At 40.0% G+C, this 23,047-nt stretch overlaps 1 protein-coding gene across 1 annotated transcript in view; it reads right to left on the bottom strand.

Moving 5' to 3' along the window:
- Nucleotides 1–23,047, bottom strand: part of SLC16A10 (solute carrier family 16 member 10) — a 108,963-nt gene that overhangs the window by 28,118 nt on the left and 57,798 nt on the right. The window contains exons 2-3 of the mRNA XM_072739031.1: nucleotides 17,147–17,291; nucleotides 14,035–14,497 (exon numbers count right to left, since the gene is read on the bottom strand). Coding sequence (XP_072595132.1) covers nucleotides 14,035–14,497; nucleotides 17,147–17,291 — 608 coding nt within the window. The remainder of the gene's footprint in view (nucleotides 1–14,034; nucleotides 14,498–17,146; nucleotides 17,292–23,047) is intronic.

Below are 23,047 nucleotides of genomic sequence, written 5' to 3'. Positions count from 1 at the left end.
GATTACTTGAATAGTTGAAAAATGGAATGGATTTTCCAACAATAGTTTCCATCACTGCCATAACTTCAGGCTGGCAGATGATCCTCTCTACTCATCTGCAGGGAGAGTCACACCTGCAGTTTACCTTGGACTCAGCTGCCTCCGAGCTGAGTCCTTCATAATTCCTATACATAAGTTCCCAACTAACCAATACTGACCCACAGCTACGGACATCTCCATGCCCCTCATTCAGCAAAAAGAAGCTACTGATGATGAGACCTCTGCCCAAATGCCAAAGATTTGCCACTCTTGATCTGTTAGAGGGGAACGCAGAGGCCACTTTGAGGCAACAGGCTTGAGCACTGGAAACTTGAGCAAGACAAAAGGGTCCGCAGAGTTAGGAGCTGAAGCAAACAGGCTCGTTAAGTGAGCAACCTTGAAACGGCCAGAGGCCCGAACTGACCAATGACAACCAGGCACAGGTCCTAAGATGACGAAAAAAGGAGAAATTCCCAAGTCCCCATACTCCATCACTCTGCCACAGTTTGGCCCCTCACCACCATCTCACCAGTGTCTCCTTTGCTGTCCTGCCTGCTGCTTCCTTGCAGTGTTTCCAATAAAATTCTATCTCCTTTGTTCTACCTTGGGTGAACTCTTTCACACCTGCACCAGTGGCCCCACCCAGTTGAGACCCCCACATTTGGTGGCCCCCTATCCGATTGGAGCACTCCACATCAACTTTCAAAATATACATGATTTTATTAAAAATTGTTATTAAAATTTTTATTAAAAATTACTTTTTATTTCTTATGTTAAAGATGGGCATTATTTTCTTTAAGTTATGGGTAGCTTTTATGATCTAGGCATTTTATTTCAGCAGTTAAAAGGAGGTCATGGGTCTGATACATTGCTCTAGACACGTGATAGGTTTGCCCTAAAGGGCAACGTGACACAGAGCTTAGAGAGCACCTCACAAGGAAGAGTGGGACAGGGACACTAGGACTGTGTAATCCTGACCCCAAGCTGAAGAGCAAGAGCAAAGAGACATGAGACAAGAAACTGTAAAAAAGTCCCTGGGGCAGCTCCTGAGGAGTTAGAAACATCTAAACCATGTGTTCCCAAAATAGAGATACAATTAAATAGGCACAGGCACACCTGATTTATGTTGAGGCTATTAAAATGTTTCATAAATCCAATAATCAATATATGGTGATATTTTAAACTCCACAAATGTGTGCAAGGGTCAAGAGAGGCATGAACATCTGTTAGCCTACTTGTGGGGCTGTCATCCCAATCTTCTGGAAGCAGCTAGGAGAAGGTACAAGGCACAGCAAGTGCCATCTCAGCTCAACACTCATGCTTCAACACTATGTACTTCTTACCACTGGATTTCCATGTCTTTAAATCACTCCACATTGAAACCAGACAAGGGTACTTTCATATCTATTATTTAAACCATACCCTCACACTGAAGGTGTGAGACGAGAGAAAGTCTCTAAACCAACTAATGTCCTTCCCTATAAGAGGGAAATTAAAAAAAAAAAAAGAAACTCCTCACCTTCAGGGTTTATTATACTGAAGATCAAAAGAACGAAAGAACTTAAAGAACATAAAGCGCTGTTAGAATGAGAACAGTCACAAGAGAAATTAGTAGAACACATACTTCAGCAAGTCAACCAATCTGCAAGCTCAGGGTAAAACTGGTCAAAAAGTATTTTGAGTGCTATGCATGCATAGGCTAGGTGCTAGGGGAGAAGCAAAGAAGAGGGGGTTCAGTCCCCACCCTTGTGATGTCTCCAGTCTACTTTACCCATCTATTCTTTACCATTTCCTGAGGTGTCAGGACAACTCCCACACAAAACTCAATGTATTTTGTAGAAAATTCCAGTTTTCACCAGCCTTTCCCATACTTACATTGAATATATTATGTACTATTAGGGCCTGACAAAAATATGCTATTGCTGGTTTCAACTGAAGTTAAAAAGGTGTCTGTGGATTTCTTTCTCCTCTATAAATTCAAAATCTCTCAGCAGTTTGGGGTCTATATTCTAGGGATAATTTTCATGACTGAATAAACTGTGCACCGCTTCTAAAAACTACTGAATTATCTACAAATACTTACTTTTGTCTAACTAAATATAATTTGGAATTCATGACAACTTACTCTGCCTTACTAAAAGCAGCAGCTCTGTTTTAGTTTACTCATTTGTAAATGATCAATTTTCTAGGTTTCTTACGTATTAATTATTGCCCTGTCCTATCAAGTTCCTATATTAGTATATTATACTTTGAAAGAGGAAAAAAAAAAAACCTAGAAAAACTAAAAACCTCAACTAGTTTGTTTTGATGACTGTTCTGTAGATATTTAACTTCCACCATTAATGAATTATAAGTGGCCAGAAGTAAAGATCCTTATTCATCTTAAGTAGGAGAACACTGGTGAATACTGCCTTAGGCACAAAACTGATAAATGGGCAAATTTTCATTAACCTGAGTAGTCAAATTGCAGCAGATGTTGAGATCTGCAGGAAAATAAATGGAAGGTTAGAAAAGCAAGAAAAGCACAGATGCCACTGGAAAAAATCTGAAAAAAGTGGGGATAAGATGAAGGAGAGAAGATGTCTAATCATTAACACAATAACCACATGAGAACTGAGTAAAAGCAGTATATTCTTAGAAGATGTAAGTAGTGAGTAAATTATCTGGAAAAAAAAAAAAGCAATGCTTGGGCCCTATGCAAGAATTTTAAATTTTCAACATGCAGATTCCAATACACCAGATAAAAATAAGTTGGATAAAAAAAAATCATCAACTATTGGCTGGCCTTAAAGATAGGAACTAGAGAGATTCTCTATATAGGCTTCCCCAGGGCAATAGGAAGTGGTCTTATTTTTGTATCTTCCGCACATCTAATCCTTCCACAAACCTAATCCACCAGTAGGATGCACTGTCACCGCCTCAAAGGGGCTGTACCAGACTTCCCAAATTGAAGTGACCCCCCACCATCACCTTCCATTGCATTTTCTTTTCTTAAGATTTTATTTATTTATTCATGAGACACACACAGAGAGAGAGGCAGAGACACAGGCAGAGGGAGAAGCAGGCTCCATGCAGGGAGCCCGACGTGGGACTCGATCCCTGGACTCCAGGATCACACCCTGAGCCGAGGGCAGACGCTCAACCACTGAGTCCCCCCAGGAGTCCCTCATTTTATTTTCTTCAAAGAAAATATCACTATTTGAAAACGACCTTGTTTACTTATTTATCAAGCTCTGTGAGAACACAGATCGCATCTGTTCTCACCACTGCATCCCCATACCTCCGATGCTAATGGCACCCAAGTGCTCAGTGGATATGTGTCAAATGAAGGAATGCTTGAATCTGTTCAACTGAGTTCTAATTAGAGGACGTCACACGAATGCAGGGGAAAAAAGGTCAGAATGATGGAATAGCCCATTCTAATTCTAGCAACACCCCTGGCACTAACTGTGCAACCTTGAGCAAAATAAAACCTCTCCAATTGTCAACGTTCTTAATCCATTCAGTATCAGTGCTGCTTTCCTCATAAAAGGTCGCTGTGAGAATTGAATAAAAAAAATGTATGAAACAAACTAAGGGTTGCTGGAGGGGAAGTGGAGGGGGGAATGGGGTCATGGGGTGATGAGCATTAAGGAGATGTAATGAGCATTGTTATATGCAACTCATGAATCACTGAATTCTAACCCTGACACTGATAATTTTAAAAAACATATGTGTGGAGAGTGTCTGGGCTGGCTCAGTTGGTAAAGTATGTGACTCCTGATCTTGGGGTTGTGAGTTCAAGCCTCACACAGAGATTTAAAAAAAAATTATTGTGAAACGAGTTATTTTCATATCATTTTTAGAAGTTCTCTGGGAAAATAAAATGAATGAAATGAAGGAGACATTTCCAGACCACCTAACAACAAAAAACCCTGCAAGAAATGTTAAGTGTTATACACATACACAGTGCGCACACAGTAAATCTCAATGGATAAATTCTGATGTTTAAATTAATCCACTATATAAAGAAATATCCTTGCATCAATGAAATTTATAAGCCTGTTTTTAAATGAGAAATAGAAGAATTAAACAAAAATCACACTTGACCCTTGAACAACATGGGTTTTAAACTGTGTAGGTCCACTTAATACCCAGAATTTTAAAAATAAATACAGTATAGTACTGTAAATGTATTTTCTTATAATTTTTTTAAACTTCCATTTATTGGGGATCCCTGGGTGGCTCAGCGGTTTAGCGCCTGCCTTTGGCCCAGGGCACGATCCTGGAGTCCTGGGATCGAGTCCTGCGTCAGGCTCCTGGCATGGAGCCTGCTTCTCCCTCCTCCTGTGTCTCTGCCTCTCTCTCTCTCTCTATGTCTATCATAAATAAATAAATAAATAAATCTTTAAAAAAAAAAACTTCCATTTATTAAGCAATCTCTACACCCAACATGGGGCTCAAACTTATAACCCCAAGATCAATAGTCACATGCTCTATCAACTAAGCCAGCCAGGCCCCACTCTTATAATCTTCTTAACATTTTACTTTCTCTAGCTTATTTCATTGTAAGATTACAGTATATGAAACAGATAACATACAAAATATTTTTAAACTATTATCAGTAAGGCTTCCTGTTAACAGTACAATCTTAGTAAAAAAGTATCTGCAGATTTCTGAGTATGAGGGGGTCCAGGGTCCCGTAACCCCTGCACTGTTCAAGGGTCAGCTGCACTTAAATTAGAAAATTTGGCGAAAAGAACATGTAATTACTCCTTATTCTGCAAAGTACCAACACAGTCGGCATTAGCTAACAAATGTCAAAGGAACAATCAACATAATTAGAATAAACCAAAACCAAGAAGAAAAAGAAGGGAGAAAATATAACTGTTAGGCCCTAGTATTTAGTCTCCAGGGTTAGCCTCTAGATTAAAAACAAAATTTTAATGTTAACTCCATATTAGGCTTAATCTGATTTTAGAGCAAGTAAGACTGATGAGGAAAGTCTTCACACTAGACAATTCTATCATAAATGAATTTTAAAATATTTCCAAAGCACAGCAACCGTGCTCCCCACGGCTGGGGATGTGAATGGGCCCCACAGCTTTCATCCCGTTAGGCCCTTACCGTGATCCGTGATACGTGCAGCAGGAGAGGTCAGCTCAGTCGCCCGCAGCCCAGGTCTGGCACAGCGCGCAGTAACCTCTGGTTTACAAGGAGACTAACTGCAAGGCCTGCGTTCTCAGGGACATCCTTGACCCCGAGTTCCAAATATGCCCACAAAAGATAGACAACAACGCCAGTATAACTGCTACTGGCAACTCGGAGGAACTGCGGTGTGTCACAATGGAAAGGCAACCTCTGACTAGGAAGTGAGTCCTGAGTTGGCGAGGCTTATGTTACATAGGAAAACTATTTCGTCTCTCTAAAAATCCTGTTTCTACTATGTACACACTTACATTTTAGGCTATGATAAGCTTCCATTTATTTTCCATGGAAATTCTTGGATGTTGTGCTGTTTTTTTTACCATGTGATGTTTGGCAAGCAACTTACACTTTCTGTGCCTTACTTCCTTTACTAGTCTAATAAAAAAAAAAAAAAAAAGTGCAATTAAATCACCCATACAGGGCAGCCCAGGTGGCTCAGCAGTTTAGTGCCGCCTTCAGCCCAGGGCGTGACCCTGAGGTCCTGGGATCAAGTCCCACATCAGGCTCCCTGCATGGAGCCTGCTTCTCTCTCTCCCTGTGTCTCTGCCTCTCTCTCTCTCTCTCTGTTTCTCTCATGAATAAATAAAATCTTTTTTTTAAAATAAGTAAAATCTTAAAAAAAAAATCATCCGTACAATCCCTTTCACCTCCTAAATTACTAAATTACTGTTATATATCTTTGCAGGTATGTAAATAATTTATTTAAAAGCCACAGTCTTGGGGCACCCTGGGTGGCTCAGTCGGTTAAGCACCTACCTTCAGCTAGGGTCATGATCACAGGGTCCTGGGATCAAGCCCCACATAGGGCTCCCTGCTCAGCAGGGAGACTGCTTCTCCCTCTCCTTGTCATACTCTCTGCTTGTGCTGTCAAATAATTAAACCCTTAAAGAAAAAAAAAAAAAGCCACACTCTTATAGAGGAGCTGGGCTCAAGCCCAGGCTACACCAGGTAGAAGCCCAGCCTCATGCCTATCCCGCAGTGTGGCCCTGAGGTTCCAGGGAAAAATCACGTTTGTGGAGCTTCCTGTAAACTGATAGTAAAGATGTGGGAAGTCGATAAAGGTTACATCTGTTTAAAAGAAACTTGCAGTTGAAAGCCAAGCCCTGAGTGGCCATAAGGACCGGACATGCAGAGTCTTAAACCACGCTCCGGAGCTCTGGCTGCTGCAGTTGCTCCTGCCGTGCCCCTCCAAGAATGAATCTGCTCAATTTGACACGGCTGCACACACAGCTGGATTGCACATCTGCACACCGGCTGTCCATGTTTGCAGCTTCGCCGCCAAATGGTCGGCACGACCTCCCATTAAACGAGCTTTTCTCCAATTTGTTACAAGGGAGTATACACGTCCTGGTTACAACGGGTGATGGTAGGGGAAGGTCAAAAGCTCAGTAGAGATAATGGGGACAGAAAGGAAAAGCAGAGGGGAAAACGGACAGCGGCACGGGCAGTCTGGGGGCCGATACACAAGACATGTGCAGCCCTCCAACTTTCCGGGCGCTAAAGCCTCTTCCCTGCAGGACAATTATGTAACTAAGGCCTGTTTCCTCTTATGCTCTGTGATCCTTGGAGTTAGTGTCTGCGAAGGTTTCTCCAAAGAGATGCTCTGGAACTCAGAGGTTAAGGTTAAACGAGCAGAAACGTACTCTCAATGGATCAGATCACTCTCCACCCATCACAACCCCCTGATAAATATGGGGTAAAGCCAATGTCCAAATATAGCCTCACAAAGGGAAGATTCTTCAAATTCAGATTTCTGTTTGTATTCATCTTCTATCATACTGACTTTTTTTCTGATTGACCTAAAAATCACAATAGGACCCTTACCTAATTTAGGTTCTTCAAACTTCAACAAACTTTGATACTAATCCAAGCATTTGAGGGATAAGCAAACATCCACATAACAGTTAAATTTTGAAATTATTCAAAAAGTGTGTTTTAGCCAATAAAACCTGAGATTCTTAAAACGAAAAACGAAAAAAACAAGACAGAAGGTACAGCTTTCCAGCACACGGACTCTTTAGGGCCTTCTCAGGACACTAACAATCCATCGGTGACCTCAGAATTTATATGTAACTCTAAAATACAAGCTATTTTTTCCTGTCTTCCTATAATAGTGCTTATGTTAACCAAATATATGACAGATCTTGCTATAAATTTTTATATATGTCCATTTTTTTCTTCTGCTATGCTCAAAACCGTGTATGCCATGTTCTGCTTGTCACAGAATATGTTTGTGATAAGCAACTCAGTTTTCTCACATTCGCAATGTGCTAGAGATCAGAAGAGATGAAGGGGCTGGAAATGCGGTTACGTGACACCCTCTGATTCACACATTACATTAGGGCAGAAGCCCATTTCCTCCACCGTCCTCTCCACGGGCTCCGAGTGCTGGGGTGGATCCAGCACCGCCTCTCTTCTTCATGCTGAGAATGGAAGGGAAACTTGCAAAGCAAAGAAGACTTTGCCTGATAACAAGCAGCACTTCAACTGTGAGGTGACTTGATGAAGGAACAGCAGACTCTTTCATAAAAAGAACATGAGTCCAACATCTGTGTTCAAATCCCAGCTCTGAGCGTAACTCAGTGAGTGGTCTTGAACAAGTATAATTTAGCAGCTGAGTCATTTCCTTAGCCCGAAGTTTCTAGTTATTTATTATACTTGACACACTCATTCTTGTGATGGCTACATGAGATTTTGTGAAGATGCTCGACAGGTTGTAGATTCCGGACAAATGTTACCTGAATCTCCCTCCTAGGAAGCCACAAATGGAATGAAAGCATGTATGCTGTTCCTGTTTGCATGGCTCAGCACCCTGAGCTCTGGCTTGGAGCGGATTCCTGCTTTCACAATATGATCACAGGGGCTCTGACCAGTGAGGTCTAACGGTGACATTCCTGTATTGACTCATGACAGCATATGGCATTAATCAAAGCTATAAAATGCCTCACGTATTGGCATGTTTGTCTCAAAATTTCATATCTACTTTAAAAACACAACTTGTTCGTTTCCAATTACAACTGGACTTGGTGTCTACTTAATTGCCCTGTCAGCAGGCAAATGGTTGGGTCTTTAATCACAGCATTAGATAAATGGGTCCTTCTAACAGATCAAAGTTTCTTTTGAGAACAATCACTTCCTGACACAAAACTGACACATCCCTAGCTTATCACCAAATTTTCGAAATAGGCTAATAAACAACATATATTACAGATTACAGCATACATCAGTCATCTTCTCTTTGATAGAAAACTATGTGGGTCTAAAGCTTTAAAACTAAAATTTGACTCAACTACCCTATGTTCTAGAGTCAAAGAACACAGGTACTCAGTAGCTGCTTTTCAAGGTGAGTAGGAACGGAAGAGATGTGGAAGTAATAAAAACTAAAGCATCACCTTTGTACTGAGGACGGAGCACTTCACGTCACTGAGAAAAGTTACATTATCATTGTCATTCCTAGGGATTTATCAGTCATCTGACTGATGTGGCCCTGTGCCTAGCAAACCAGATTTTGGTCAGGCCATGACTCCTGAATCCAACCCTACTCTTACACACACCACCCAGGGCTTTTTGAGATTTTTCGGTTGCCACCCAGTAGGGCAGACACCAACTGTCTAGCTTTCCTCATTAATAGGGATGGCCACCAAGTATTCCTATTTCCTCCTTCCGTATACTTAAAATAGTGACAGAGATGCAGAAATCTCTTCTATTTATCAATTGACAATTTCAACATAAACATATAAAGGTGTGGGTCAAAGCAAAACACATCAATTCTTTTCTCCGTTAACAGATGGCATTAGTGTTAATTACTCTGGAGGTTTGCCAAGTTTGAGTTATTAACTTTAATGAGTAGGAATACCATTATATCCTATAAAATGTGAAAATGTAAAAAATCATTATGGCATCAGAGACAACTTTAAAGACTGAAATGGAAAGAAAATGAATATTGTTTACATAGTGTAGCTTTAGACTTACCCATAATATGTTCAGTCATTAGACAAATACTTGAGGACCCACCGTGCACTAGGCATTGTGGGATCGCTCACTGAACAAAACATAAAGATCCTTAGCCTCATGAGGTTTATATTCTAGCAGAGATATACATATAGACAGCAAATAATAATAATAATAAATTATGTAATATGTTAGAAGGTATTAGGTGCAATGGAAAAAGAAAAAGAGCAGCATGAGGGGTTTTGGGAATGCTGTGGAGAGGGGAGGGGGGAAAAGGGAGTTTGAACCAGGTGGTCAAGCTATTCCTCATTAAAAGGTGAATAGAGGGGTACCTGGCTGGCTCAGTCAGAGGAGTGTGAAACTCTTGATCTTGGGGTTGTAGATACAAGCCCCACATTGGGTGTAGAGATTACTTCAAAATAAAATCTTTTAAAAACAAAAAGAACAGTGTGGCAGGAGCAGAGTGAGCAAGGGAGGCAAAGCCATAAGGTGAGATCAGAGAGAAAAGAGGGGCCAGATCAAGGGAGTACCTTGTAGTCCACTATAAGGACAGGAGTTCTTACTCTCAAAGAAATGGAGAGCCAGCCAGTAAAGGATTTTGAGCAGAGTGACTCATGTGTTAAAAGGACACTGGTGGCTTCTGTGTAGAGAACAGGTTGCAGTGGGCAGGGAACTTAGCAGGGAGCCCAGTTACGTGACAAGGGCAGGGATTCAGGCTAGGGACGATGGTGGCCTGGTCAATGGAACGGTAGTGAGGATGATGAAAGGTGGTCAGATCCTAGAAGAACCACCAGAATTTCCAGACTGGATCAGGAGTGTGGCATAGAAGAAAGAAGAGCCAAGGATGATTCCAAGGTTTTGGGCCTGATCAATTACAGGGATGAAATTGTCATCTTCTAAGATGGGAAGGGCTGGGGGCAAAGCAGGGTTGTGAAGGGGTAAGACCAGGACTTCAGGATTGGATGTATTAAATCAGAAACACCTAGCAGTCCTGCAAGTGGAGATATTAAATAGGCAGTTAGTTCTAAATGTCTGGGAGAGGGGAGCACCTGAGTGGCTCGGTGGTTGAGCGTATGCCTTTGGTTCAGGTCATGATCCTGGGGTCCTGGGATCGAGTCCCACATCAGGCCCTTCCCGGGGAGCCTGCTTCTCCCTCTGCCTGTGTCTCTGCCTCTGTGTGTCTCTCATGAATAAATAAATAAAATCTTTAAAAAAAAATAAAAGTCTGGTAGAGAATTTAGGAAAGCAATCTGAGTAAGAAATACAAATTTAGAGTGACTGGCCTATATATAATGTTTGAACTCAGGAGACTAGATGAAACTACCAGTAGAATGAGTAGATAAAAATATCAGGGACAAGCCCTAGGACACATTGATATTAAGGGTCAGGGTGAAAAAAGAACCAGCAAAGATATTAAGGGGTGAGGGAGAGGTTAAGAAGAAAACTAAGAGAGTGTTATGCTTCTGGAAGCTAACGAAGAAAAACTAAATAAGGAGAAGCCAAAAATATGTAGCCCAGAAAACAAAGCAAAACAACTCCCAGGCAAAAGGGGCAAATAACTAAAAACTAAAGCAGCTGCCACTAACAATGGTTATTTAGAAAGTTAGGCCTTGGGGTCTTGAGTGGCTCAGTCGGTTAAGAGTCTGCCTTTGGCTCAGGTTATGATCCCAGGGGCCTGGGCTTGAGTCCTGAGTGGAGCTTCCTGCTCAGTGGGGAGCTGCCCACCCCTCCATCGCTCATGTTCGCACGGGCACACACAGTCACTCCCTCAAATTTTTAAAATCTTAGAGTTAGGCCTCATCTAAATTGATCTATAAGATTTGTAGCCTCACAATGGAGATTATAAGTGGGTAGGCCTAAAAGTGAGATCACCTGACAGCTTTGGGGAAGCAATAGGATTCATCTTAAAAGTCAACTACTAAAAGATAAAACCTCCAACCCACTGCAAAAGCAAGACTGACACAAACCATACATATTCTCTCTCAAATCATGTATATTCTAAATTCTAAAATCTCAGAATTTTTAACTTAACTAATTCATTGTACTTCTGAATCTTCAAGGAAGACCTAGATAAGTTAGCTGATTAAGAATCTGAATTTAACACCAAGTCTCATGCTCAAGGCCCAACTCCAGTCCTGCAAAGCTTTTACTAACCACTTTTCCAAATGGATATCATCTTTTTCCTTTGACTCTTCTATAGCCCTCACTTAAAAACTACTCAATCGGCAATCACATGGTCTTTAAATTAAAATAACTCTCATTTTTTATACCAGAACTGGATAGATGCTTTACACATATTTCCTCTACTCCTTAAAACAACTCTACAGAATTGGGTTTATCCCTATTTGATAGATGAAGAAACTGATTCTCACAGATGTTACTCAAGGTCACGCAGCTAGTCGGGGACAAAACCCAGATCTGTCTTACCACAGATCTTTTACCTTCACCCAATATATAAATAACACTGTCTCTGGAAGAAAAGTGCCACACCAATAATTACCAGTCACTATTTCTGTGACCCTGGGCAAGTTTTTAAATTTCTCAGCTGCTCAGTCTTTTCATCAGTGAAATGAAGATGCTATATCACAGGTACTCCATTGCTGTGAAGATTAAATAAGATAATGTATGTAAAAGTTATAAACCATAACAGCTTTTATTCTTACATTTACTAGATTTTATGCTCCTTTGACAGGTTCTTAAACGTCACACGTGTATCCTTCCGACACCCAGTAAAGGGTTTAACATGAGTTGGATGTCATCTATGTACATTTGGAAAGATGTGACGCATCTTTTCCTCCTCTAAGGGGAAGCCTGGGTTAAGGAAGTATCTACAGTCCAAACCTTAATTTACAACACAGTGACAAACTCAGTGCACACATCTAACATGAGACCTAAATAGCCCACAAGGCATTTAACTGTGTGGTGTTTCCTCTCCAATATGGCTTTTAGTGCTGTAACAGTTTGACAAAGGAAAAAAAAAATCACAAATGAGAAATATCAATACGTTTTGTAAGAAAACATGCCTAGAAGGAGGGAAAGCAGAAAAAAAGACGTGGTTTGTTATCAGAATTAACAGACTTTAATGTTCTGTGTGCTATCTGATTTACAGCTTCCTGATGACATTAATATTTATAATCCTGTCTAACTCATCACTCATCATGAAATTTGATTTAAGAAGATTAGTAACACAGTTATTAAGTTTCCTTAAGGCATACTCATTTCACTTAACATCTCTGCTAATGATGGATCTGTTTTCCAGCCTCTACAATGTGGGCTAATATTGTTTATTATGCCTACTTCACAGGTTTTGTGTGAGTGTGATGAAATAATATACGTCAAATTATTTTACAAATTATATTACCAGAAATAACTAGATAGTCACCCACCACTTATCCTTTGGTAAATGTCTGGTATTAACAAAACAGATACTGATTTCTCTGCGTGTGCTCACTTAGTAGCACCAAAGAAAACATTTTTTAAAAGTCTACTCATCTTTGAGAAGGACACCACAAATGTTTTAACCATAGAAGCAATGGAAGGGGTAGTTGGTAAAGTAGACCCTTCCACAATGCATCTATATTCCAACAAAAAAACAGCTTCAGATGGTTTTGACACACCTTCCTAAAAGCGTAAAAATGAACTATCAGGTCAAGACGTAGCCGTATACTACATATCTGACAGGGGTCACATACTAGGTTATTTTACCTAGTAGCTCGGTCTCTGCAAAATACCAAGTTGACTCAAGAGTACTAAAAACTAGTCCTTCTCCCTGTCTCCCACTGGTCATCTCAGTTGCTTCATTAACACTTGTAGCAAAACGAGAATAAGAGGAATTGAAAAATCAAAATTATTCTTAGGTCCAGGACTGCTTACCATTTCTTTCTGTTTCCTTGACTTAATTCCTTTCCAAATCAAGCATTGGAACCCACAAAAAGTTGATCACATAGTTTACTAGCTGATTCTTTGAGCCCCAAATTCCTTGAGTTGTTACCAACTTCCACCAAAACTTTAAAGAAAAATTGTATGAATGTCCAAAAGTAGACTAAAAGCTAGAAAAGATCCAAGGTCATACACATAGAATACATACAGAAGTATGTCCTAGCATCATTTTTGTTTATGATCTATCAAGTATGTTGAACTGTAAATACATTTTTAGCCCCAACAGTAAGAAAAAAGGAAGAACTTTAGAAGAAATCCTGCCAGGGGCAAATATTCAGATACTGCTAATTTTTGTTTCAGTATCAAGAGGCTTAAATTTGCCTTTGAGATAGAAGTAAACAATATAAATTGCTTGAGCACTTGAATTCTTAATTTCCTGTGAAATTCCTATTCTCCCCTCATTTAGAACTTGCTAACATTTCTTAAATAATCCTCTGAAAAGGATTCCCATTTTCCCAGAAGTATCCCACAAATATATGTAATGCTTCTTGTGTCAAGGTCACTGGCTTTTACAATTTACCTAATTTCTGTACCCTTTTGTCAAAAAAGAGTTTATTGATGTTGACAAAAATCACTGCACTGTCTCTGTCCCTGATTATGATTTGTAAGCTATTTGAAAGATACGTGAGCTATTAAGTTTTTGTACTGGTGATATTTGTTCTAGTATTCTAGCCTTTTTTTTTTTTTTAAGTGTTTGTTTATTTAGGTTTGGCAATTTTTAAAATACCAAAGCACACCATGAAACATACCCTCTTATTTAATGATCTGATGGTTGTGTTGCCCTTGTTTAAGGGAACTTGAATTTCAAGAGTCCCTGAATTACAACCAGGATGATGTCTAAGGCCAACTTCAACATGATCTATCTTGCTCTTCTAAGAACTTTTCTTATATGAAATAACAATATCTGTTATTAGCAAAGCCAAAAAGGAGCATACTCACCAAGTGAACATAAGGCACAAAATATCCAAAAAGTGCAAGTGGTATTCCAACTGCCCAAACTGCATAAGCTGTCACCTTGAAGATGGCAAAATTGAAAATTTTTTTTGGAGGACTAAACTTCCTCCTGGAAAAGAGGGAGAATCTGTTGCTTCCTTTTGTTCCACTCTCTTTATCTTTGGCATTTGGAGCAAGAGGTCGGTAAGTAAAGCTAGCCAGAAACAGAACAAACATGAAGATGCAGAGGACCCTCAGTGTGTAGAAGAAGCTCACATTGTCAGTCAGGAACCTTAAAAGGAAAGGCAGCAAAATTGTGAAGATGCTGCTGCCGGCGGTGACAATGCCATTCACCAGTCCAAGGCGCTTCTTGAAATAATGTCCCAAAATGACCAGCGAAGGCTGGTATGCAAAGGAGCAGCCACAGGCAAATATGATGCCATAGGTCAGGTACAGAGGCTCGATGGAGCTGTGGAAAGATGAAAAAGATGGAAAGTAGCTTTCATTATTTTTATCAAGTGCTTAGCAGAATAGCAACCTCATACTAAAAGTGGATTTTAGTTCACTGACGCCGTCTATGCAAATACTTACCAAAAAGAGGTGAAAGACTTCATAAATCAAGAATACAACACTAAAAATACTTTAATTCAATCGGAATGGATAATAAGACGCCTTGAGTATGTGAAAAATGACCACTAAGGACAACTATGATCTTGTTCCTCTTCCTCTTTCTATGCATTTCAGGTGAACCAAGCAGCACTTGGGAAGAACTGCTGTGCTCTCCACAACTCAGAAAGCACAGTGCCAGGAAGGGCCTCAGTAAAATTGACAGTGATTACACTAACAACCGAAAAGCCTGGTCTCAATAAGAGTTTTGAAAAATCATCATTTTACTATGAAAACTCATTTTATTGAGATTTCCCAGGCACTTACTAAGCAATCTATTCAAAGGAAAAGCTGCATTTGATGTTTTCTGCCCAAGGTTATATCAGAAACATTTGCACAGAAGAGCAGTTGTATCTCATTTTTGCTGGCCTAAGGGCTGTAGACCAACCTTCGCCCTGTATGGCGTGGCTCTCAGTGTTGCACAAGATAACAAGAAATCATATTCTGATTGCAGAAAGACTAAGTGAAGTGTGTTATTTGTGATCCCACCTTGTAAGTTTTAAGGCCATGTATACCCCTAAAGAATAATAAAGGATTAATAATTTTATAGTTTAACCAAAAATAATGTAATTGCACATCTTTTATGAATATAAAGGATCATATTATTACGTTCTTTGAAACAAGGTAAGGAATAAAACTGTTTTTTTTCTTTTGAAAAGTCAATTCAAAAGGCTATAGATCAGTAGGTAAAGGCAAATTATTTATTAGAAACTAACACAGATAAAGTTGGTTAATAATTAAATTTTGAACAATAATACTAGTTTAGCAATATGCTAAAGTAATCATAAGGAACTCTAGAATCTGATAAAATCAAGGCATGCTGGCAATTCTCTAACATGTCCTTCCCCCTCTAGTAATCCACAGTTCGCACAATCTCCAAATGAGGCTCAAGAGTCACTTCTAGGCTTTTCCAAATTAATTTTACCTCACTCTGATCACCCTTAACTGAATCTCCACTCTATACCATAACATATATTGAGCAGCTATATGTCCCAGGTACTTGATGGAAAAAAATATTAAAAATGTGAAAATGCCCTGCTCATAATCTGCTTAGTGAAACAAGACATCTACCTCAAATAATATAGAACAAAATATAAATAATACTTTATTCATTCAGCCTCAGTTGTTGTACATAAGTAGTATTCCAGATAACTGCAACTTACTTCTTAAGGTGTTAATTTATTTTTATTTAACAATTTTAAAAGGAAAAATCTAGATCTATTATATAGTTCTCTGCCATTTTCAAAGCATACATTAAAAATAGTACTGGGCAGCCGGGTGGCTCAGCGGTTTAGCGCAGCCTTCAGCCCAGGGTCTGATCCTGGAGTCCCAGGATTGAGTCCCATGTTGGGCTCCCTGCACAGAGCCTGCTTCTCCCTGTGCCTGTGTCTCTGCCTCTCTCTCTGTGTCTCTTATGAATAAATAAATAAAATATTTTTAAAAATCTTAAAAATATTTTTAAAATATTTTAAAAATAAATAAATAAAAATAGTACTGACACCGTATCATCAAGAACATCTGTATCTTAACAATTATTCCCCAGTATTGCAAAGCTGTCAGTTGGAAAACCAGAGGCCATGGATATAAATCAAAAACATTCTCTTGTACACTATTTTAAGTATTAAATGCTGGGTGAGGGACGCCTGGGTGGCTCCTTGGGTGAGCAACTGACTGCCTTTGGCTCAGGGCGTGATCCCGGAATTTTGGGATCAAGTCCCACATCGGACTTCTTGCATGGAGCCTGCTTTCTCCCTCTGCCTATGTCTTTGCCTCTGTGTGTGTGTGTGTGTATTTCATGAATAAATAAATAAAATCTTAAAAAAAGAGAGAGTGAGAGATTCCAGACCATTGTCTAAATGAATGAATGAATAAATGAATGAATGCCGGGTGATGTTAGCTTCATATTTCTCCTACAGAGTAAAGCACATAAGCACAAACAATGGCATTTCACTGCTACTGAGCTTCTTTTACTTCTAAATTTTCACCGCAGTAACAGCTGGTTCAAATCATTGAAGTTTGACAACTGAAGAATTGCAGTGCAAATCAGTAAATACCAATCATGTGTATAAAGAGAATTCCCAGAAGGAATACTGATGTGACCTGGAGTTGCCAGAGAAGGCTTTCCTAAGAAACCAGGACTGGGATCACAGGAAGGTGGGTTCAACACCTGAACTTACACCACATTTCCCCCCACTCCTCTGAAAGCTTGGTAGCTCTTGATCAGTGGGTCAAAAAATGAAATTTTTTGAAAAAATATGAGAGAGCTACAAGTAAAAGCATTCAAATTATGAAGCTTGGACTACGGCTAACACTGTGGTAAGTAAGTCACACTGCTTAAAAGCTTTTGCAACGGAAAGGAAGATTTTTCCTTGTAAACAGTAAAGTTTCTGAAAGCACAACTTTATAGTATCTAACAGTTCTTGAAAAGCAGCAGGAACAATCAAGTCCTTACCTTACAAAAGAACTGGACATGAGTCCAATGAATCCAACAGCAGCACCCACAACAGCTGTCTTCCGACATCCAAACATGTCTGTGAAGACACTGGCTATTGGGCAGCAAAAGAAAATCATCCCCATGGACAGAGAACTTACCCATGCTGTAAAAGAGGCACAAAAGGAACATTATGACATGGCAAACTGCATTTGTACTTATCCCATAGGACATAATACATATTTAGAACAATAGCAGTGCAAAAAAAAGCTATTACTTTTTGGGATGGGAGGAAGTTGGAATAAATTAGAAACAAACCTGAATCACAGCTCAAAGGACTGGCCGATACTAATTATAATTAGCACAGCAATTATTTGTGTGTGTGTGTGTGTGTGTGTGTTTTAAAGATTTTATTTATTCATGAGAGACACAGAGAGAGAGAGAGGCAGAGACTTAGGCAGAGGGAGAAGCAGGCTCCCTGTGGGGAGCCCAATGGGGGACTTATTCCCGCACCCTGGGATCACGCCTGGAGCCAAAGGCAGATACTCAACCCCTGAGCCACCCCGGCATCCCCAATTATTTGTGTTTAACTGAATTCTTGAAAAGCTTGTATTATTAATCAAATCGTTCTCTTATGACCCAAACACTATTAATGCTAAGCTGTTACCTATGGTTTTAAGCAACTTCTAGTCTACAGAAAGGAAGTCATTTAAAAAATGAGATAATTTAGGAATGCATGTGTGTATGTTGTATTTGTATGTGTGTGTGTGTGTGTGTGTGTACAAACACACCCACACACACACACATTCTCTATCCATTCACCTACAGATAAACATTTGGGTTGTTTCCATTATCTCAAACAATGCAATCTTGACTTAGGTGTTGGTGGTGGGGGATTAAGAAGTGGAGAGTACAAAGAGGAGATTGGCCAGATTAGTAATACAACTCCAGTCCCAGATGTGCAGAGCTGTTCAGGATGGGTCTACTTAAGGAGAAACAGGGAAAAGTAACTTTTTAGTCTACTATCTTATATAAAAAACATCATGGATTTATAATAATTTATTTTCATTAAAAAAGTTTAGTCACCTGTCATATTTCTTTATGAAATAAATAATCTAGGCAAAATAGATTTTTCTTTATTTTTTATTTACTCATGATAGACAGAGGGGGGGGGGCAGAGACACAGGCAGAGGGAGAAGCAGGCTCCATGCCGGGAGCCCGACGTGGGACTCGATCCCGGGACTCCAGGATCGCGCCCTGGGCCAAAGGCAGGCGCCAAACCGCTGAGCCACCCAGGGATCCCCCAAAATAGAAGAATAATATCTATTTTTTGATAAAGGCACTTTATAACAAAGTGAAACACCAACATGAAATAGAATATCACGTTAAGAAATCCAAGAGCGTACATTTATATATAGTGCATGTAATGTTCACATAAGTCAAAGTAAGTACTTTAACAAGATTTTATGCCTTAAAAAAAACAAGTCTTTATGTATTACTGTTTAAATTTTGATCTGCTATGCCAAATATGAAAAAGTTTAAATTTTTATGCCCATTGAACAAGCACTAACTGCAGGATATAATAAAATACAACTTTATTTTTGTCTCAACTATCCTCGTAAAATTCATGCAGGGGAAAAATGTTCCCTTGCAGCTGGGTGACCACTTCAGCAGGCCCATATAATTCTTCCAGCCAACACTAAAAGCAGGAAGGCCTATGGTCACTTTTAGTAACAGACCAATCTTCACATGGTCATCAAATCTTTTTTCCCAACCCCGGCTTTGTCTCTTTTTTACGACCTCTTCCCCCGCTCCCCAGCTGCCACACTCTCTAAAATAGGCATGGGAAAGAGTGAAGCTGGGACAAGGCAGGCCAAGAGATTCCAACTTAAGTGGTCCCGCCAAAAGACGTCTGATCGTGTCTGAAGCAGACTTCTTTTTCTCAGATGCATTTTTGTGGATTCTTCAGTCTCACCTCAAAGATCTTGTGACTGTAGCTCCACTGACAATAATTCATTTTCTTCCTGGCGGTCTTGCTGTCACTTAAAAAGACCAACTGTTGGAGCTTCATTGTCCTTAATCAAAACAGCTCCAGACTGCCCCCCTCTCCTCCACTAGGCCTGCCTCTGACGTATAGGAAATATTCAGATTGCTTTGTCCTGACAGATGTGGGAGTGTAGACAAATTCCAACACGACCAACTCTTGGATAGCTTTGCCTACGGGAGTGGTTAGCCAGCTATACTTCTCTCCTTGTTGGATTTCTCAGGGGATTCAGACCCCACTCCTCTGTGCCCCCTAACCGAAGAGAACTCTTTAAATCTCTGAATGGTCCCTCTAAAGTCCCTCTCACTAGATATCACGTGTGAGAGTACGTACTCCTACTTCTCCCATGTCGTAAGAAGAGGCCATAGCATAATTCTGAAAGAATCCTCACAAAATGTTCTTCCTTGACCCATAAGTGTCCTTCTTATGGGTTTTAGAGCCTTTAACTGGTTCTTGAACATGAAATACATCACTTTTGAATTTCACACCTTAGTGCCTTGGCTAAAATCCCAACAGCCCATTCTGTTACAATAATAATCAGCAACAGATGAAGTTAGGTTGATCCTTTGATCAAATTCAAGGAGAGGGATGCCTGGGTGGCTCAGTGTGGTTGAGCATCTGCCTTTGGCTCAGGGCATGATCCTGGGGTCCAGGATCAAGTCCCACATCAGTCTCCCTGCAAGGAGCCTGCTTCTCCCTCCGCCTGTGTCTCTGACTCTCTCTCTGTGTGTCTCTCATGAATAAATAAATAAAATCATAAAAAAAAAATTCAAGGAGAAATTAATTCTTGAATGAATAATTAGTTGCCATTGTTAACTCATAAAATTTCTAGCTTTTATAAAGTTTTAATATGGCAACCCAGAGAATGCAAAGTCTTATGGGTTATGACACACAACATAAAAATAAAAGACTGCTACTGCCTTTCACCCCTGCCAAGTCTGATTGTATTATTACTAAAAACTCAATAATATTTTGAGATCATTTATATACTCAGAGATGATTATATTATTTAATCCCCAAAACTCTGTAGGTAGGTACTCTTTTTTTTTTTTTTTTAAGATTTTATTTATTTATTCATGAGAGACAGAGACAGAGAGAAAGGGGGGTGGGCAGAGACATAGACAGAGGGAGAAGCAGGCTCTATGCAGGGAGCCCGATGCGGGACTCTATCCTGGGACTCCAGGATCACACCCTGAGCTGGAAGGCAGACAATCGCTGAGCCACCCAGGTGTCCCAGTAGGTACTCTTATTAAGTTCATTTAACAATTGAGAAACTGAAATACATAGTTACTATACCCAGTATGGTAAAATTTTTATTTAAAACATGCAAACTAGCCCTAGGCCCTTGATGTAATTAAACCAAACACCCACACAGGGTTTCCTAATATTGTGAGAAAACAAATCTTTTTCAATAGAAGAAGTGCTATTTAAATTATGGATTAGCAGGATCCCTGGGTGGCTCAGCAGTTTAGCACCTGCCTTTGGCCCAGGGCATGATCCTGAAGTCCCGGGATCAAATCTCGCATCGGGTTCCCTGCATGGAGCCTGCTTCTCCCTCTGCCTGAGTCTCTGCCTTTCTCTCTGTGTGTCTCTCATGAATAAATAAATTTTAAAAATCTAAAAAAAATAAAAAATAAATTATGGAATGGCAATATTCTCTCCCTTCCTATTAAAAGTGCCTATTACAAATTCTAGGCACTATCCCAGGCTGTTGAGAATACTAAAACAACTAAGACTTCTCTACCTTCCAATAACTTCAGCCTAGCAACACATATGCAAAAAAAAAAAGATCCAATAAGAACACTACATAGAATGTGATAAATGCCTTAAGAGATATAGATGTCTGGGGGATCCCTGGGTGGCTCAGCAGTTTAGAGCCTGCCTTTGGCCCAGGGCATGGTCCTGGAGTCCCGGGATCGAGTCCCGTGTCGGGCTTCCGGCATGGAGCCTGCTTCTCCCTCTGCCTGTGTCTCTACCTCTCTCTCTCTCTCTCTCTCTCTCTCTCTCTCTCTCTCATGAATAAATAAAATCTTTACAAAAAGAGAGATAGATGTCAAAAAAATGTATAAAAATGTCTTTAGAATGTGTTTGCATACTCTTAATTTTATGTGTGTGTGATATTATAGGGACATCAGAGAAAGGCCATGTGGGGAATCTTTTTAAAAAATAGCAGGAAACAGGCAGCCCCAGTGGCCCAGCGATTTAGCAACACCTTCGGCCGGAGGTATGATCCTGAAGATCCGGGATAGAGTCCCACATCAGGCTCCCAGCATGAAGCCTGCTTCTCCCTCTGCCTATGTCTCTGTCTCTCTCTGTCTCTCTCTCTCTCTCTCTCTGTCTATCATGAATAAATAAATAAAATCTTGAAAAAAAAAATACCAGGAAGCTTTCCAATTTTCCTATTCAGATCCTTTGTTCCTCACCCCTTACCGAGAATGAATCTTAGCTCTTGGTATATGGCCAAAGGAGAATGCAAATTACTCAAAGGAAGTGGTTAGGTTTAATACATAAGATTTTCCTGCAGGGGTACCTGGGTGGCTCGATTCGCTAAGCATCTGTCCTCAGCTCAGATCATGATCTCATGGTCCTGGGATCAAACCCCCTTGCTTCACCTCTCCCTCTGCCCCTCCTCTCTCTCATGCTCATGCCCTCTCAAATAAATAAAATCTTTAAAAATAAAAAAAGAAGAATTTCTTGCATATTAAGTTAAATAAAGGTGTTATAATTATGACAGCTTTGCTCTGCAATATCTCAACATTGGTCTAATACTTTCAAATAAAATGAAACCATACTACATGGGGACACCTCAGTGGCTCAGTCTGCCTTTGACTGAGGTCAGGATCCCGGGGTCATGGGATTGAGTCCCACATGGGGCTCCCCACAGGGAACCTGCTTCTCCCTCTACCTATGTCTCTGCCTCTCTGTGTCTCTCTCATGAATAAATAAATCTTAAAAAAAAAAAAAAGAAACAATACAAAACTGAGATTAAAATGTAAAATATTGGAATGCCTGGGTAGTTAAGCAGTTGAGCGTCTGCCTTCGGCTCAGAGCATGATCCTGGGATCCTGGGATTGAGTCCCACATCAGGCTCCTTGCAGGGAGCCTGCTTCTCTCTCTGCCTATGTCTCTGCCTCTCTCTCTCTCTCCTCTGTATCTCATGAATAAATAAATAAATCTTTTTAAAAAATAAAATAAAATGTAAAATACTATTTAACAAAGTTCCAACAACTCTTGGAGCCTTGAGCTGTCTGGTAACTACATAAAAATTTAAGAATAAGTAGACTGTACTTGCCCTTTTCGTTGCCACCCTAAATTTTATTTGGTAGTTATAGTTCCACTAAGGAGTGGCTTTTAAATTATTTGCATTTGGGGCACTTAGGTGGCTCAGTCGGTTGAACATCTGACTCTTGATTTTGGCTCAGATCATGATCTTAGGGTTGTAAGATGAAACCCTCTGTCATTCTCTGTGCTCAGTGAGGAGTCGGCTCCAAACTCTCTCTCTTCCTCTGCCTCTGACCCCACTCACAGGTGTGTGGTTTCTAAAATAAATAGATACTTAGAGATCCCTGGGTGGATCAGTTGTTAAGTGTATCTGCCTTTGGCTCAGGGTGTGGTCCTGGAGTCCCAAGATCGAGTCCTGCATCAGGCTTCTTGCATGGAGCCTGCTTCTCCCTCTGCCTCTCTGTGTCTCTCATGAATAAATAAATAAATAATTTTTTAAAAAAATAGGCCCTTAAAAATTTATTTACTATCCACTTCTGTTAATAGTATCAGAGTACAGTGGTCAAGCAAAACACCCTAAAGAGAATAATTATAACATGTGTTGAAAAAAAGCATATATCACACTGGAAAATGTCTAAAACAGAAGGTGAAGGAGA

Source organism: Vulpes vulpes, chromosome 1 (assembly GCF_048418805.1).
Source record: "Vulpes vulpes isolate BD-2025 chromosome 1, VulVul3, whole genome shotgun sequence".
Classification (NCBI taxonomy): Eukaryota; Metazoa; Chordata; class Mammalia; order Carnivora; family Canidae; genus Vulpes; species Vulpes vulpes.
This window is presented reverse-complemented; position numbering and strand designations above follow the sequence as displayed.